Source organism: Mustelus asterias, chromosome 19 (assembly GCF_964213995.1).
Source record: "Mustelus asterias chromosome 19, sMusAst1.hap1.1, whole genome shotgun sequence".
Classification (NCBI taxonomy): domain Eukaryota; kingdom Metazoa; phylum Chordata; class Chondrichthyes; order Carcharhiniformes; family Triakidae; genus Mustelus; species Mustelus asterias.
In genome coordinates this window covers 60,660,481-60,680,101 of record NC_135819.1, presented here as the reverse complement: position 1 = coordinate 60,680,101, position 19,621 = coordinate 60,660,481, and the positions used below count along the sequence as shown (strand labels likewise).

General features: G+C 41.8%; 1 protein-coding gene across 6 annotated transcripts in view; it reads left to right on the top strand.

Annotated features, from left to right (window-relative positions):
- LOC144507991 (SRSF protein kinase 2-like) overlaps positions 1 to 19,621 on the top strand; it is a 200,438-nt gene that overhangs the window by 152,748 nt on the left and 28,069 nt on the right. For all 6 annotated transcript variants that reach the window (XM_078235672.1, XM_078235671.1, XM_078235668.1 and 3 more), the window contains 3 exons: positions 3,726 to 3,751; positions 9,970 to 10,207; positions 11,302 to 11,787. In XM_078235672.1, coding sequence (XP_078091798.1) covers positions 3,726 to 3,751; positions 9,970 to 10,207; positions 11,302 to 11,787 — 750 coding nt within the window. The remainder of the gene's footprint in view (positions 1 to 3,725; positions 3,752 to 9,969; positions 10,208 to 11,301; positions 11,788 to 19,621) is intronic.

Genomic DNA, 19,621 nt, shown 5'->3' with positions numbered 1-19,621 from the left:
AAAACAACCCTAGTTTGTCCAGTCCCTCCTTGTAGCTCATACTCTTTAATCCAGGCAGCATCCTGGTAAACCTCTTCTGCACCCCCTCCAAAGCCTCCACTGTAATGTGGCAGCCAGAATTGAACGCAATACTCTAAGTGTGGCCCAACCAAATTCTTGTAATTTTGCCGTGGAAACCTATAACATCAGGACTTCAGACTCCTTTAAGTTCTACTCCACCGCAAAGTTTAAACAAGTAACTAAAGATCAGCAACAATATCCAGCCCAATTCACAAAATAAGAACATAAATAGGAGCAGAGATCGGGCTTTTCATGTCTGTTTCACCATTTAATAAAATCCACGTCTGATCTTTGTCTTCAACTTCTCTCCTGCCTTACCTCCATAGCCCTTCACATTCAAAATCTAATGAATATGAACATTTCCATGTCCTTCACTTTTAAAAAAAATTCTGTTTTTCTTAAAGCAGATAAATAAAATAATTATCCACATCTACTTCGGCCACATTCTTGCCCACTCACTTATCCTATCTGTATCCCTTTGCAACCTCTTTGCATTCGCCACGTAGTTTGCTTTCCCACCTAGCTTTATTATCTGTAATCTTGGATACATCTCAGTCCTACATCTAAATCATTGATACAGATTTTAAATGTTTGAATGTCATGGAATGGGGTGGAGTTGGACAGCGGGGGCTGGGAGATTGCACAGGGTATCTTTGGAGTACTCCCAAATCCAATACTGGAGAGCTAAGAGGTTATGGGCATATATTCAACTTCTCTTGTTAGCCACAGTTGGAGCACTTTTTCCCAAAGCTGTTTTAATTCTTACTGGCCATGAGTTGCAAATTATAGATTTTTTAAAAAATGTCTGCAATTGTTTATATACTGTCATATCTTTTAATCTGCTTTTCCAACCTACCTTAGCTGACTTGTTCCTCGTACATGCATGGTTTACCATGTTTCAATCTAAGACCCTAAATCTCTTTCAAACTCAAGATAGAATTAATCATATTGTAATCATTCTCCGAGGGTCCTTCAATACAATGTTATGTTAATTCTGATTCATTGTGCAATGTTGAAATAAAATAGCCTGCTTCTTAGTTGGTTCCTTGACAGACAGGCCTAGAAAACTATCTTGAAAGCATTTCATGAATTCATTCTTCAGGCTATTTCAGCAGATGCGGTTTCCCCAGTCTATATGAAGATTAAACTCCTGTTTTTCTCATTTATAACCTTTGTGGCATATACTTCTAATTTCCTGATTTGTGTTCTGCCTGGCACTATAACTTCTAGTTTGTGGCCAGTAAGCTACAGCCATCTGGGTTTTCTGCCCCTTGTTTCCCAAACTGATTGTACATCTTGATTTTCCATGCTAAGATCCTTTATCTCTAGTGTATTTATCCCACCCTTTATTACAAGGGCTACCCCAACCCGTTCCATTTTGTTTTTCCCTTCTCAAGATCAAGTATTTTGGAATATTTAGTCCCCAACCTTGGTCACTCTGCAGCCAAATTTCCATATAGGCTATTAGATCAAACCTATTTAGTTCTAGCTGTACAATTAATTCTGTTATTTCATTATGAATGCTTTGCACACTTGAATATAATGCTTTCTGTTTAACATTTTTCTGTGATATCACTTTAGTCCCCAATGTCCAATTACTTTGTTAAGCTGTCTGTTCCTTCCTGACCCATTCTTCCTTTTTTAACCCAAATTGCGCCTCTGCTCTACAGCCTTGACATTTTTCTTCGTATTTTTGAATTTACCCTTCACTGAATTCTCCCACTTCATTAGTTTGAAGCCCTATCTACCACCCTGGGCCGTCAGTTTGTTGGGGCACTTGTCCTAGCCCCACTGTGTTTACATGTTACAACAGAGCAACTCTCACTTTCCCTGGAACTGGTGCCAATGCCTCATGAATCAAAACCCTTGTCTCTCATACTATGCTCTCAGTTCTGCCTTTAGCCTTCTAATCTGTTTATCCCGTGACAATTTATGTGTGTTTCAGGAACCACCCTGCGAGATTCTCCATTTTAATTTGAACTCCAGCTCTTCAAACTCTCACAGAAGAACATTCCTAGTTTTGCCTATTCATTGGTTACTCAGTGGACAATGTCACCGGGATCCTCACCCTCCTGTTCTTAAGTTGTTTTCCAGCTACAAGTGTTTGTAACCCCTGAATAGATGATACAACCTTTGGAATTCTTGGTTGCAGCACAGAGAAACACCATCTATCCCCTGATTATACTCGTACCTATGGCTTCTTGCATTTTGTGATGATACAAAGCTGTGTTTCTTCGCTATTTCTCTTTAGCCTTTTATTGCCTCCATGCTATCAGTCTGATGGGCATCAAGAACCAGATTTTCCATTTTGCATTGGCACCATGATATTTGCATCAAACACAGGTCCATACTCTGCACTGAGTTAGGAGCAGCAAAATGACTTTGATTTGGGCTGGATTGGCCAATTAGTGGCAGAACAGCATGTTCATCGTCCAATTAAGAATTCTCTAAGGCAAAAATCCTATCCCAAATCTTAGATAAACCAGAACTTCTTCCAGCTCTCCATCAGGAAAATCAAAGCCTTCAAGGTAGATATTCTCCCTAGTGGTTTCTGGGTAGCTGCCTGGCAGTCCCGATGGAAGGCAAAGTTCATTTTGAGGGGAGCTGGGGTCTTGTGAGCAATAGGGACTTGTGAGCAATAGGGACATTGGACTGTACCTGTTACATCTACAACATCTGTATCAATACTTAGTTCTGAATAGAAGGCAGATTTGTTGAGACCAAAACTATATGTTTGTATACAAATAGTCAAGATTTTAAAGGCTTGCTTTTAGACTGTATACAAGATTGGTAAAGCTCAAGTGATTTGATTTATTATTGTCACGTATTAGTATACAGTGAAAAGTATTGTTTCTTGTGCGCTATACAAACAAAGCATACCATTCATAGAGAAGGAAAGGAGAGTGCAGAATGTAGTGTTACAGTCATAGCTAGGGTGTGGAGAAAGATCAACTTAATAAATGGTAGGTCCATTCAAAAGTCTGTTGGCAGCAGGGAAGAAGCTGTTCTTGAATCGGTTGGTATGTGACCTCTGACTTTTGTATCTTTTTTCCAATGGGAGAAGGTGGAAAAGGGTATGTCTGGGTTACATGGGGTCCTTGATTATACTGGCTGCTTTTTCGAGACAGCGGGAAGTGTAGGCAGAGTCAGTGGATGGGAGGCTGGTTTGCGTGATGGACTGGGCTTTGTTCACGACCTTTTGAAGTTTCTTGTGTTCTTGGACAGAGCAGGAGCCACATCAAGCTGTTATATAACCAGTGTACCATACAACCAGTGCCACAGAGTGGAACGATTGTTGGTGTAATCTTTACTCTCTTCATGAGCTCCACCACAGGAGGTAGTGAGCAAATCAAAAAGGGAGAGTTAGTAAGATGACTGGCAGCATGTTCAGGCATACCCACTCTGTACCCACACTCAGCAAATGAGATGAGGATAATTTACTATGATCAACTACACAACCAAAATCTTAACTCTTTTTGAAGGTTATAATCTCAAAACAAGGTTTCTTTAATGCAATAAGGTTTTAATGTGGTTGCACATTCATAGTTTGCATTGCCTCCAGTATCCTTGATGATAGAACATCAACAAAATGTGAAATAAGCAGCACAGTTTTATGTAGCTTTCCATTTCATGATGCTGACTATTTTTTTGTTTTATTTCTGCAGTGAGTACTGCCCCGCAGCAGAAATCGGTGAGTAATTTGTTGGTTTTGCTGTGCAGAGATTATTTATACTGATGGCAGCTCTTCAGAATTGCAACTAAATTATCAGCCTCCCAGAAATAGAACTCAGCAGTCGAGACATTTGTAAACACTCAATTTGTTTCCTTTAAAAGAGGACTATTAGGTGAAAATTCTTACAATAAGCTTACCAAAACATTTCACTTTGTGATTTACTGGGTCCAGTATTCCATGTTTATTGCATTTTTTCTTTCCTATTCATTTCTTTCCAACTGCTTCACTACACTGCATAATTTCATTTACCCTGTCTCTTCCTCCGCTCTTTGCTCATTTATTTCTGTCTCGCCCCCATCTGATTTCTTCTGTTGATCAGCTTCTACCTTTCTGTGCATCAGATATTTTAATGTTTTATTACTCACAACATTTCTTTCCTTTCACTATAGTCTCCTTCACATTCTTCTTTTTTGCATTTTGTTATCACATGATTTCACAGGGCCCTCCGCACCTTGACACTCTTCTCCTCAGCATCTCCAAACCCTCCACTGCATCCCCAGTTCCAGTCCACCATGAGCCACAACCCTCTTCTGCACCCCCACGCACCCTCAACTTCAGGCAAGTGCTTCACTTTTTCTACAAGGTTCTCTCATTCCCCCTCGCGCAGTACCACTCGCTCAGGCTCTATCAAGCAATCCCTCTGGTGCAGTCCCTACCTCTCCCCTGATTTCTCTATCTCTCTCCCTCCTTCTCCTCTCTCCCTTCAGCACTCTGGTGGCCCCTCGCGCACCCCCCAGCCCCTCAGTGCACCCCCCACGCACCGCCCCCCCTGTTGCATGGGCTTTCACAGATTTAGACTTGACCACGAGGGACCTGTGTAATGAGCTGTCTCTAGTTCCAAGTCTGTGCCGTGCTTTATTTCGATATTATTGTAAGTAAAGGGCTTCGAATTTCACAACATGTTCAATGACCTTTTTGGGCCAAGTTACCACATCTTTTTGGTGATGAGGAGAAAAGGACAAAATAAATGAAAAGAAAAGTTTGAGGTTCAGCATGGTGCTATGAAGGCTTGCACAGTGAGCAGCTAGTTTGCAACATGAGCAGCAGTTGTGGGCTTTGATTAGCGGGCTTGTGAGTTTGCCACCGAAAAACAGTTAGCAGCACCATGACTGCGTTCGGGACTGTTAGTGAGTTGGAACACTTTTTTGTTGGTAAATGGAGTTACAAATGAGGTTAAAATTCTCATGAGTGCATGTGGGACGAAGACTTACAGGTTAGTGAGGAATTTATCAACACCACGGAGACTGGGCTACATTCTATTTGTGGATTTAGTTACATTCATTCAGAATCTCTACAATCCTTAAGCCTAGTCTGTGGTATTAAAGAGGTCAGCATTCAGAGTTATTTGTTGGGAGAAGCCGCACTGACTTTCAAAAGGCTCTGAATTTCTCAGGGAATGGAAATAGCTACCAGCCATGCAAAAGATATTCAAAAGGCCAATGGTGATGCACGGGATGGGTCCAATGCATCAAATAAAGAAAGAGGCTGCAAGCAACAAGGTGAAAGCAGTGGAATTTATGAACGCTGTTTATCACCGTTGTACCAAATTAGTCATTGAGCTAAGAAACGCAGGAGTGCTAAGAGCAAGTCGAAGACTGAGCAGGGAAGTTTGAATTCGAAAAAGTCCTCAGTCAGTTGCATCACCTAAAAAGCACAGCGCAGAAAGAGGAGTGCTCCTACAACATGTTTAATGTGAGTGAGGTTTACGTGAAGCTTATCTCTGTTACAGTGGAGGTCAGTGGAAAGGAAATTAAGATGGAAGTGGACATGGGAGCCTTTGCATCTGTAACTAGTAAGGAGACCTACAGGAAGATTTGCGACTCTGAGCAGGCACCTGCCCTTGGGCTGGAATCCAAATTCAGATGTACACCAGGAAGGTGTGCACCTCAAATGTTTGGGGCATTTGAGGTGCACATTAGAACATAGAACAATACAGCATAGGAACCAATTCTTCAGCCTACGATGTTGTGCCAAACGTGATGCCAAATTAAACTAACACATAGCATACAATCAAGAGCACTGGTCCTGGTCATACAAGGAATGGGTCTAGTTTACTAGGGTGTGACTGGCTCAGTAAAGCTCAGTTGAACTGCGATGAGATAAACCACACACAAGTGACAGAGGAAGTTATTCCGAAATATCCTGAGGTTTTCAAAGGTAAACATTCAATACAATCATGGCTGATCTTGTCTCGGCCTCAACTCAACTTTCCGGCCTGTTCTCCATAACACTCATGAAGTGAACGGGGTGCATTGTGTGGCACTACATTTAAGTTGTTAGTAGATCCTCAGACTACTCCTTGCTTTTTCAAGCCAAGGACAGTGCTTTACGCCATGAAAGGCAAAGTTGTGCAGGGGTTAGAGCTGATGCAAAGGCTTTGAATTATTGAGCCTATTCAGTTCTCATGTTGGGCAGCTCCAATTGTTCCTCCTCTTAAAAGTGAAGGCACTATGCATGCATGCGGAGGTAACAAACTTACCATTCTTCAGGCCTCCAAGTTGGACACTTACCTGTTGCCATGGGTGAAGGATCTGTTTTCAACCCTTGCATGAAGCAAGATGTTCTCAAAATTTGGCATCAGCCACCCCTACCAGCAGCTTTGGTTAGAGGAGGACTCAAAACAGTATGTCACAATTAACACTCACAAATACAGCCATCTGGTTTTCGGGGTGTCCTCCAGTCTGGTGATTTTTAAGAGGACAATAGACAATCTGTCACAGGGATTCCTCATGGAGCAGATTACTTGGATGACATTCTGATTGCCGGATAAACTGAAGAGGAACACTTCAGCAACATAGATCAAGTATTAGAGGTTTTCAGAGGCAGGGCTGCGCCTGAATCATAACAAGGGCATCTCCTAGGCATAGTGTGGAGAATATTTGGGTCACAAAATCACAGTGCAGGATCTGTCCCCAGTGGAAGACAAAGTCAGAGCTATCAAGGAAATGCTGCTGTGGACATTCGACAGAGAATTGTACCTTGTGTACAAGGATTTCCAATGGACTCTACTCCAGGAGAGAATGAAGGACATTCATACACAGATATTTAACCTACTCTTGCACAAAGGTCTAGCTCCACTGAAACAATCCTCACCTAGTGTCTTCTGAGTCACCAGTGGTACTGCACGGGTCACAGCATAGTTGCAAAGTTCCTGAAAGACTGACGTTTAGTTGAGACGTGAGTTTCATTGTTTCTTTCCTTAAGGGGAAGTGGAATTAAGAGGGGTGAAATATTATAGTGCGCATCTTCCTATTTGAATGTAAATGCTGATGAATTTAGTGGGTATGAGCATGCACGCATGATGTCAACAGTAACATGGGCTTTCACACATTTAGTCTTGCCACAGGGGACTTGTGTAACTGGCTCCAGTTCCGAGTCCATGCTGTACTGTATTTCGGTATTTTTATCAATGAAGAAGATTGAATTTCACAATGCGTTCAACTACCTATTTGTGGCCAAGTTACTGCAGTCATAGAGTCATAGAGGTTTACAGCATGGAAACAGGCCCTTCGGCCCAACTTGTCCATGCTGCCCTTTTGTTTAAAACCCCCTAAGCTAATCCCAATTGCCCGCATTTGGCCCATATCCCTCTATACCCACCATACCCATGTAACTATCTAAATGCTTTTTAAAAGATAAAATTGTACCCACCTCTACTACTACCTCTGGCAGCTTGTTCCATGTTCCAGATGTTCATCTGGCCCAAAAGACCTAATACATCTTGAGTGTTCTGGAAAGGTCAAACACCTAAATGTAGCTTCTTAGTGACTGCTGATGCCTGAATAAAAAAGAACTAAAAGTCCAGCATTTATTGCCCATCCCTAGTCACCCTTCAGAAGTGTCTTATATGTTGAGTTCATTGATTAATTTTGATTCCTTGATAATTGCACGTAACTAACAACTATTAGAATCATTAAACATGGACTTCCCTATATTGTGGGTAGAATGACATGTATCTGTAGCCAGGTGGTGGGCTTATTCGGCTTCCTGTCAGACATCTGATGTTTCTGTACTTTTGGGAATCTCCAAGCACATAGGCTTGACATGTGATAAGTCAAATTGCTGGTCTCCAAGAGGAGTCTGAAAATTTGGCAAAACTGCCTGTTTAAATATTCCATCACAATGAAATGGAAGGCGTTCTGAGAATAACTTACTACCTAATGAAGCTAATTTTGTACAGTGAAAATGCAAAGAACACACAGGAGAGTGACTAAGCTATGTGAAAAGCCTGCATGTTAAGTGGCAGCTGATTTGTCTAACACACTACTATTTTGGTTTAACAAGCAAATACAATGCATATTTGCCAAAATGGTATTAGGTTTAAAATGGAAACTGACATTGGGAAAACATAAGACCATAAGACATAGGAGTGGAAGTAAGGCCATTCGGCCCATCGAGCCTAATGCTCAGTTCTTCACCATGCATTTTTAATACAAATTTTCTTTACTCTTCATTCGTTATCATGCAAGATCTTTTGAATTTGAGTGTTGTCATATTTAGAGGTTATGAATTAAATTGTGGTGAAATACAGAACATTAACCATTGAATGACACTGAAAGCAAACACCCAGGTACAGCAAGCAGTTAGGAAGGCAAATATAATGTTGGCCTTCATTCTAAGAGGATTTGAGTGGAGGAGCAAGGAGCTCTTACAGCAACTATACAGGGCCTTGGGGAGACCAGGCCTGGAATACTGTGTGCAGATTTGTTTTCCTTACTTGCCATAGGAGTGCAGCGAAGGTTCATCGGGCTGATTTTGAGGATGGCAGGATTTGTCATATGAGCAGAGATAATTAGGCCTGTAATTACTGGAGTTTAGAAGAATGAGAGGGGATCTCATTGAAACGTATAGAATTCTGGCAAGGACAGGCTGGGATGCAGGGATGAACAAAGAGTATAGAATTCTGGCAAGGACAGGCTGGGATGCAGGGATGAACAAAGAGTCACAGTTTCAGGATACGGGCTGAGCCATTTAGGACTTAAATGAGAAGAAATTTCTTCACTGAGCGTGGTGAACCTGTAGAATTCTCAAACAGAAGGCTGTAGAGGCCAAGTTACTGAATATAATTAAGAAAGAAATAGATTTCTAGACACTAAGTCAAGGGGTATGTGGAGAGAGCAGGAATATGGCATCGAGATAGAGGATTAGCCATGATCATATTGAATGATGGAGCAGGTTCGTGGGGCCACATGGCCTACTCTTGCTCCTATTTTCTATGTCTCTATGACACTAACAACGTAACAGGTAGATGCATTAGTTTATTTATTATTAGTGTCACAAGTAGGCTTACATTAACGCTGCAATGAAGTTACTGTGAAAATCCGCTAGTTGCCTCTGGCGCCTGTTCGGGTACACTGAGGGAGAATTTAGCATGGCCAATGCACCTAACCAGCGCATCTTTCAGACTGTGGGAGGAAACCCGAGCACATGGAGGAAACCCACGCCGACACGGGGATAACATGCAGACTCCGCACACACACAGTGACCCAAGCCAGGAATCGAACTCTGGTCCCTGGCGCTGTGAGGCAGCAGTGTTAACCACTGTGCCACTATCCTAGGAAGAGTAGGGGAGTTGTCCCACTGTCATTCATCAACATTATTCAAATAAATTGTCTGGTCATTTCCCACATTGCTGTTTGTGGGACTTTGTTGCATGCAAATTAGCTGTCACATTTCCTACCTTACAACAGTGACTACATAGTAATAATATTTCATTGGCTGTGGGATTTCCTGAAATTATAAAAAGGGTTGTGTGGAAATGCAAATTCTTTATTTGTTATGCATAATTTTCAGCGTCAAATGTGAGATCAATAAATCATTGCTGTAATGTTTGTAAACCAATGAATTTACTTGGTACTGTTGAAATCACTTAATTTGTCCAGCTCAGTAACTATGTAGATTTGACGTATACTAACAGTTTCTTTTAAGAAAAATACTGAAAGTACTTTGTAGACTTATTGAAAATAAACCATGCCATATTTTAAATTCGGTTTTGTAATGAAAAAGGAAGAGTAAGCAAGTGAGCATTTATGCAATGGTAACATTAAATAAACTGAAGTTTGTATTTTTTCGTATTTTCAAAATTTATAGTTCACAACTCCTTGCAATTATTATTGATTATTTGCACAATAATTTTAGAGTATTGTGTGTTAGCAAATCATTTTTTAATGTTTCAGGGAGGAAAAATGTCTAAAAACAAAAAGAAGAAACTGAAAAAGAAACAAAAGAGACAGGCGGAGCTACTGGAGAAACGTATGCAAGAGATAGAAGAGTTGGAGAGGGAGGCAGAGAGGAAGAAGATGGAAGAGATTTTAACAACTGTTGCATCAAATGACCCAGAAGTAGAGAAAATAAATGAGCTGAAAGAAACAGTGATAGATCATGTGGTAGATGAGGAACAACATAATGAATGCTGTAAGTGTTCTGAAAAAAGACATGCGCCATGAATGGTATTCCTAAACATGGCGATCTTGTCTAAGTACTTATGAGCATTGCAAGAATTGCCAAATTTGACATGTTCAAACTTCTGTGGTCAGTTTGAGAATTTATTTTTAACTCCATTTGTATCACGAGAGTAAATGTTTCATATGACTTTCAAGCCTGATTAACATTTCAAATCCGCATATTGATTTGTAATATATTCTGGGGGTTACCCTTGACCTGAAACTGAACTGGAGTAGCCACATAGATGCTTTGGTGACGTTAGCTGGTCAGGGGCTGGGAATTCTGCAGCAAATAACTTAACATCTAACTCCCCAAAGTCTATATGCCATCTACAAGGCACAAGTCAGGTGTGTGATAGGATACTGTCCACTTGCATGCAGCTGCAAAAGCATTCTGGAAGCTTGCAAGACTAAGCAACCTGCTTGATTAGCAGCCCATTACCACCTTGAATTTTCACTCCCACACCACTAACACAATGGTAGCAGTGCGTACCATCTGCAAGATGCACTGCAGCAACTCACCAAGGCTCCTTCGACGACACCCAAATCTGCAATCTCTACCACCTCAAAGGGAAAAGTCATGCATGCTAATATCACCACCTACAAGTTTCCCTTAGAGCTGCGCACCATTCTGACTTGTAATTATATTGCCAATCATTCAATATCACTGGGTCAAAATCCTGAAACTCCCTTCCTAACAGCACTATGGGTGTACCTACACCAAATGGACTGCAGCAATTCAAGAAGGCAGCTCACCACCATCTTTTCAAGGGCAATTAGGGATGAGCAACAAGTGCTGGCCTAGCCAGCAATGTCCACATCCTGTGAACAAATAAATTAAAAACAAATACTTGTGAATCAGAGTTGCATAATGGTTAGGCCTGTCATGTTTGCATTGGTGAACCAATGTTTCATGTTCAAGATTTCTTTCAGTTTTCTTTTATCCATTTGGTGCAGTGTCACATTTCCCATTTTTGTTTTGATTTTTCATAATTTTTGGTTTATTTGCCTTGTTCTGTTAATATGATTTCTTTGGAATAACTTTCTGTTTTATTAATTTGCTAGATAAAGTTGATAATCAGGAAGAAAAGGAAGACACTGAAAAAGAAAATGTGAGAAAAGATGAAGTTGAAAATGTGGTTACCAGGACAGAGCTGGAATGCGATGAGTCACCAAAAACAAATGGGCATGTTGAAAATGGTCCATTTTCACCTGACCAGCTTTGTGAGGAAGAGGAAGAAGAGGAGGAGGAGGATGATGATGATGATGAGGAATGCCCAAATGGAGAAGATAGTCCTGTTGATGGACCAAATGCTGAAAACTTAACCTTTAGTAACCCTTATGGACAGTTTAATGGAGAGTTACAAAATGGACAGAATAAAAGTCCTGAGTCAGAGTTCTCTGAAATGTCTGAATCTGTGTTTTCTAAGCTTTTAGAATCTGCAGCTTGTGGATCAGATGGGTCAACAGTGACTGAGCGAGAAGATAGTAGTCCATCACAAGACAGGAGTAGAACTGTGTCTGCATCCAGCACTGGAGACATGCCAAAAAGTAAGTCTGCAGATATTTGCTTTTTTATTATGAAGTGCATAAAGAAGTTAATTTATATCAATATATTCTTAATTCATGCTGCTTGTCAGTTTGAGATTTGCCATAGGTTTCAATTGATACGAATGAACACATTTTTCACTGGTTTTTAACATAAAAACTTAATTGTAAAAAAAATCACTCCAATAAACTGTGTTGAATGATTGTTCTGGATGAATGAGTTAATGTATTTGGCCTATATTAGGACTTTGCCACATGATAACATAATTTTAGAGTTGTATCTGAGTGAGGATTTATGAGACAAACAATTTGGACAATGATAGGAGCACTTTCATGCTGAAATGAAAGAAATCTGAAACTATTGATAAATTGCCTGTGGCATTGTTCATAATCAGTTGATGTTTGTTTTAGTGGCCCAGAATTTGCTGGAGTGTGCCCTCATGGTGTGCTCTATAACATTGGAATTTCTTCTTTCCCTTCAGCTCCAGTTTATTTTTGTGCTGCAGATTATTGGAAGTACAAATTGATAGTGGAGTATCTGGAGCCAAGAAACCAACTATCTTATCTCCTTCACCAATTAAATTAAAGATAAAGAAAGATATTGAATGAAGGAAATGGGGTGAATTAGAATCAAATTAATTTCAGAAAAAGAAATGAAAAGAGCGAGAAAAAGATTGGATTAAAAAAGGGGAAAAAGAAAGCAAAAGTAATTCTTTAAAAAGCCTTTAACATTTACAATTTGCAGGAATAAGACTACATTTTCAGTTGCTCTGTTTCTGGATCTCTGAGGTTGAGTGACATGTCAGGAGCATAAATCATGTAATTAAGAGGATCGTACTACATGAAATACTAGTTCAGTGGTCGGTTTAATTTATTCTCACAGCGCAAATCCAACTTTTTCTTGATATACTCGCAGGTCGTGAATTCCTGTTTTTGCAAGACGAACAATGAAGAAACACTAACCCCAGCAATTTGTGTGGACTTGCAATCCATGGAGTAACTCCTCCTCACCCCAAATTGCTGTTTTTTCATGCATTAATTAACATTGTTTGCCACTAACTCACTGTTATTTGTCCAGCAAATTCAGAGCCCAATATATGTAAGATAGCAGCATAGTTCGGAAGGAGACTTCAGAAATTCATTCCAAAACTCTGCCTATATGCCAGAGGCTGCAATGCTTTTTTTATTTGTTCATGGAATGCAGGAGGTCAAAATTCAGAATCCCGATTGCGGCATGAGCTTTTGTAATCAAGTTCTTGGAGCTTTAACTTCCTGATGCCAAGCATCAGGAAGCTCTTTTACTTGCATCTGCATGTCATGCATGCCCATTAAAAGGCCAGTTGTCTCCCCCTCCAGAATTAAGTTCCCTCTCAAAATTAAGTCACCTGCAAGTGAGAAAAACATGCCTTCAGATTCATGAGTGCATATTAGTGGCGTCCACCAGGCAAGGAATTCATCTACTTATCTTCCTGTTCTTTGTAGTGTGTGGCCGCAACTTTTTACTCTTTCAGGAGCATTCTTCTATGGCAGGTTGTGATTAAGCTTGAGGCTGTTAGTTGTCCAAGGTGCATGTTCAAGGGAAGAAGGATGCAGTCTGCTGGGCAAGGATCAAGAAGGCTGGATAAGAGAGGGAGGGTCATTGGGGAAGGGTGGAATTAGAGCCAGATTAAAAATTCAATAAATGTGGGGAGAGTGTCCAAAGAAGGAAGCCATCGCATCTGGGACAGGGAGGGAGGCAGGGTGCCTGAGTTAGGAAGGAAGGGAGGCAGATTTTCTAGGTCATGGAGGGAGCCAGGGAGGTAATGTGAGGGTGCAGGGTCTTGGGAGGGTGGGAAAGGCCTTGCATCTTGGCTGTGGAGGTCCTGTTGTCTGGGGAAGGAGGTTTCTGGGCAGGAAAGGTGAGAGAGAGATGGTCCTTAAGGGCAGGGTTATGCTGTCAGCTGAGGGTTCTGTGTAGCAGATCGAACATCAGTGAGAAGGGGGAATGGGATGCAATATGGTGGCAGGTCCAGGAGCATGGTCAGGTAGCATATCATCTTGTGGGGCGGGGCTCAAAGGGGAGAGAAGGCATGTGGAGGGTGATGGTTATAGGCTCATGGGTAACTCGGTCGTTTAAGGGTAACAAAGGGGAAAGGAAGGGCTATATTGGGAGGGTTAAGTGTGATGAGAGGAGAGTGGAAGGTGGTGGAATAAGTCTGAAATGTGATGTGGAACATGTTTTACAAAGGAGGACACAAATACAATACCAGAAATGATGGGGAGCACAGGGTTTAGTGAGGGAGAGGAGCAGAAGGGAATCAATATTAATAGAGAAACGGTGTTGGGGAAATTGATGGGATTGAAGGTCAAACAGATTGGAGGGTAGCTAATGTAACTCCACTATTTGAAAAGGGAGGTAGAGAGAAAAAAAGGGAATTATAGACAGTATTCAGCTCCCCCTGTTGGGCATTATTTGCAATGATGCTGCTTTTTGGCACTGCGTCTGGGATATTTTAAATTAGTTAGAAGGGGTTCTTCCTGCCCCTTTGGCAGTTTTGGTGGGCTTTTTCATGGGCTCTTTGGTGGGTAGGTCTCTCGACTTTGGGCCTGCATTTTGGATTGACTCTTCCCTAGCCTTGATCTCCCCAAGGTACACCCTGATTCTGCTTTTGCAGCGGCTTTGCCAACAGTTAGTCTTCTCTAATGTTAAATTCTCCTGGGTTTGCAAGAAGTCCGATAGCACCACCCTTGAATTAACTTGCATTTTAAAGCTCCATAGCAGAAGTCACTGTTCAGCCTCTCATAATTGTTAAGGAATGAATCGATGCATTCACCTGGCTTTTAGCTCCTTTGATTGAGCCTTGCCTTTTCAATTGCCAGCTTCTACTTTGGACTGAAGTAATGATCAAGATTCCTCAAAACATCCTCATAAGACACCTGGCTGGCATTGTTCATCCCTGGGGGTGCCTGGTGGCACTTCCTGACTCCTTGAGGAGAAGGAGCACCTAGAGGGAGGTTGAGGTGCTTCGTTTCTCTCTTGCCTAGCCATTGATATACTGTACCAATGGCTAGAGCAATGCAGGTCATGTGCATATTCAACAGCTACTGGGTTTCCAAGGTAATCACTATCCATTCCACAAAGACAGCCAAGTGCTCATGTGCTGCAACAGTCAGAACTTGGATGGCCCCCTCCATCTTTTGCTGAAGTCTGCAGATAACCTTTGGCACCTCTGCCTGATATTCACCTGCCTGCCTTTACATCCAACAGTTATTTTATGGAACGAGCCCAGAGGCTCACATCTGCATGGGGCTCAGCAAAGGCTTGGTCTGCAGCAGACCTCCGAGTGTCAGAGACCCAAATGGCTGTCAGTTTCTCTGATCCTGAAATTGTGACCCTGAGCCTAATCTAGTAAGTGCACCCACTGAGATGAATGTCTCCGCGCTGGTGGTGGGTATAGGGGATGCCCACTATTGGTGCTTCTTCTGAGGATTGAGATTAATTATCTTCTGAGGTAGCAGTGGAGCTGGAATAGAATGCCTCCTCTCTTTCTGCTTGGCCTGCTTGCTGGTACTTGGAGTGGAGAAGAGAAAGAATTAACTGTTGGTTATGCACATTCTGTTACCTAAACAATGTCTCACTCTGTCGGCTCATCTGACAACTGCAGATTGGAGGCATCCTCACTGGCTTACTGCGAGAGTCCTATCTCTACGTCCATGGCACTACGTCCAGTTCCGGTCCTCCCCGGCTAGTTCTGAAGCCCCCTCCTCAAATGGTGAGGCTTGCGAACTGCATTCTGCACAAGTCTGGGACTAATCCCTCCTGTTGTGAGTGTTTTTCTCCTGCAGAAGGATTGAATGTCAATGCAAAGGGTGCATGGGTAGTGTAGGAACATGCATGTGTCACTTACACTCCGCCTCCAAATTTATACTCCAGAACAGAAAATTCTGCCCTCTGTTTTAAAGTCCTGAAGAAAATCTTGTTCACGCAAAACAGTATCTGATCACCTATTAGCCTGAGTATTTTATCAGCCTGAGTAAGCACCAGCTGTTCCTACCTCCTAAATAATCATAGTGTAGAACATAGAACATTACAGCGCAGAACAGGCCCTTCGGCCCACGATGTTGCACCGACCAGTTAAAAAAAAACTGTGACCCTCCAACCTAAACCAATTTCTTTTCGTCCATGAACCTATCTACGGATCTCTTAAACGCCCCCAAACTAGGCGCATTTACAACTGATGCTGGCAGGGCATTCCAATCCCTCACCACCCTCTGGGTAAAGAACCTACCATAACCTGTCATAACTCCAAATGTTTTGCCCACACTGTTTGCAAATGCACAGGAAGGCAAAGATCAGCATTCTGAGGATTGAGAAGCCGGCAGCATGAAAAGTGAGGAAAAAAGAGAAAGTGCAGCAAAGCACTTTGGAAAAAGGGAATGAGAACAGCATCAGCAATAGAAGAAGGGGGGACAACTGGGGTAGGGGGAGCTAAGCTGGGATCAAAGCTCTTGTTGAGCTTTTAAACTGATCTGTTCAAAATAAAGTTGTCTCAATTTTTAATCAGTAGTGACATACTAATTTTTTGAAAATTAATCAGAAGTACCATTTGTGATGTGAAACTGCAGTAATTCCAAAGAGGTACATCCCTTGACCCCCTTAAAATGTACCATCATTTGGATGAGAGACTGCATTAGGAAGCATTTGTAATACTAATTACACATTTGTTTACCATCAGTAACTCTCAATGAAACAATGTGGTCAAGAGTGGTTTGAATTCCTAATTTACTATTAGGTTTTTTTAAAAAAAAATCCTTCCCCTGCCCTTGGTGATGGTTTATCTGATGGCATTGGGGAAAGAAGTTTTAAAATACAATGAAAAGTAGTTCCTTCCTAAAATGTTCTCAATGAAGCCAAACAGAAAAAAACAACTACTCCAACTCAGGTCTGCTCCCGCAACTCTTTTTCTGTTACATGGATGACTATATCAGTTTGACTTCATGCTCTCATCTGAACCTGAAACCTCCTTCCCAAACCCACAAATGGGGCTTCCCCAGTACACCCATCGTATCAGCCTGTTCCTATCCCACAAAATTCATTTCTTCCTATCTTGACTCCATTGTCTCTCCAGTCTTTTCCCACCTACATCCATGTTTCATCTGGTGCCTTGCTTCACATCAACAATTTCTAGTTCCCTGCCCAAACCATGTCCTCTTCACTATGAATGTCCAATCCTTCTACACTTCCACCTCCCAGCAGGATGGTCTGAGGGCTCTCCTCAGACTTGAGGGAGGCAATGGTCTAGCGGTATTATCACTAGACTATTAATCCAGAAACGTAGCTCATGTTCTGGGGACCTGGGTTCGAGTCCTGCCACAGCAGATGGTGGAATTTGAACTCAATAAAAAATATCTGGAATGACGAATCTACTGATGACCATGAAATCATTGTCAATTGTCAGAAAAACTCATCTGGTTCACTAATGTCCTTGAGGGAAGGAAATCTGCCATCCTTACCTGGTCTGGCCTACATGTGACTCCAGAGCCACAACAATATAGTTCAAACCTCAACTGCCCTCGAGCAACTAGGGATGGGCAATAAATGCTGGCCAGCCAGTGACGCCAATGTTTCACAAATGAAATTTTTTTTAAAAACCTTCTTCCTTGAGAAGAGGCCCAATTAATCCATGTCCACCACCACTCTCCTCGACCTGGCTGAACTTGTTCTGTCACTAAATAATTTTTCTTTTCATTGTCCCACTTGCTGCAAAAAAATAGGTGTGACCGTGGGTACCTGCATGAGCCCCAGTTATGTCTGTCTTTTTGTGGGTTATGTGGAGCACTCTTTGTTCCAGTCCTACTCAGGCCCGCTCCCACAACTCTTTTCCCGTTAGATTGTTGACTGTATCGGTGTTCCTTCGTGCTCTCATCTGGACCTCGAATATATTATCAACTTTGTTTCCAATTTACACCCCCTCTCATCTTCACGTAGTTCATCTTCAACACTTCACTTCCCTTCCTTTACCTCTCTGTCTCTATTTCCAGTGATAGACTGAAACCCATCAACTCCCACAGCTACCTCGACTACAGTTCCTCAACCTGCTCCCTGTAAGGACTCAATCCCATTCTCCCAATTTCTCTACCTCTGTTGCATCTGTTCTGATGATGCCACCTTCGAAAATGGTGCTTCTGACATGTCTGTCTTTTTCCTTAACTAAAGCTTCCCCCCACCTGTGATTAACAGGACACTCAACCAGGTGCAATCCATTTCCGGCACCTTTGCCCTCACTCCTCCATCACGCCCAACTCCCCACCCCCTTCCCAAGACATCTTCCCTTACAATCGCAGAAGGTGCAACACCTGTCTCTTTACCTCCTCCCTCCTCACCGTTCAAGGCCCCAAATATTCCTTTCAGGTGAAGCAGCGTTACACTTGCACTTCCTTCAATATGGTCTACTGTATTCACTGCTCCCAGTGTGATCTTCTCTACATTTGGGGGAACTAAATGCAGATTGGGTGACCACTTTGCGGAACACCTTCACGTGGCCTGCAAGCATGACCTCGACCTTCCTGTTGTGTGCCATTTTAACTCAGCACTTTGCTCTCATGCCCACATGTCAGTCCTTGATCTGTTGCAATGTTCTAATGAAGCCCGGCGCAAGCTGGAGGAGCAGCATTTTATCTTCTGGTTGGGCATGTCACAGTCCTTGGGACTCAACGTTGAGTTCGGCAACTTTAGATTGTAATCTTTCTTCTCCATCTTAAACCCCTTTTTAAAAAAAATCCCATTCATCTACTGCCTTAATGCAACCCCCCCTCCCCCACCAGGCCATCTGTCCTTTGTTCTTAAAGTTGCTACTTTTTGCCCTAATACAATCTTCCTCTCTTCCGTTCTGACAAAGAATCAGAGAATTCGAAAACGTTAACTCTGCATTATCTCCTAATAGAGGTCGCCAGACCTGCTGAGTTTTTCCAGCATCCTCTGTTCTTGCTTCAGAGATAAAACAACGCCCATGTTCATGATAGATTTCAAAACCTTGAATAAAAATTATTTTAAGGTGTTTATAGATGGGGTATAAGGGGGTAGGGAGTGAAGTCTTGAAACCACTGTAGAAAATAAAATGTATTTTTTTAAAATATGAATTTCCCTTTAGGTGTCATGTACTTAGCTGAATGATTTTTAGATGTAGCCATAACTTCATGTACAAGCCAATGTCCATTGTAGTATGTGTCATGATTTGCTTTCCCTTACCATAGGCTTTTATTCAGAGCAGTTTTTGAGTTGTCACTTGTGTTGAAGCTATTTGGCACCTCTTTGTTAGTGTCTCGGCTGCCAAATATGCATCACTTCCATAATACATATGTGTTGTTATGGACACTTTTTTGTATTCAAGCTCTGCCAAAGTTCTGATTTTATAATCTTCATTGGGAACCAGCTTTAAATATGCATCTGGTATTTCCTCCTAGATCATAATATTGTTTTGATATCACTTTTTCATATTAAAAATTTCTGACTTAATTGTATCAATTAATAATTCCCCCTGCAAAAGCAATGGATTAATGGACAGAAATTTGTTGCAAGTGACTTTCACCATTCGTTTTGTGTACATTTGCGTGGAGATTCTTCATGTTTTTGTCAGCAGAGGTTTCCAATTTTTGAGCCTCTGATCCAAAGTGGCACTCTTCACAGGGGCACAGGACTAGCAACTGGCAGGTCTTTGAATCAGATTGAAGAATCCTCATTGAGAGACACAGACTGCAAAGCAGGAAGTAAAAAAATAAGGGCTACAAATTGTAGTTTAATTACTGTCTAGAAAGTTAAATAAAGGCAAGAATTTTATGTGTCTGGGCCGTGCGCGTG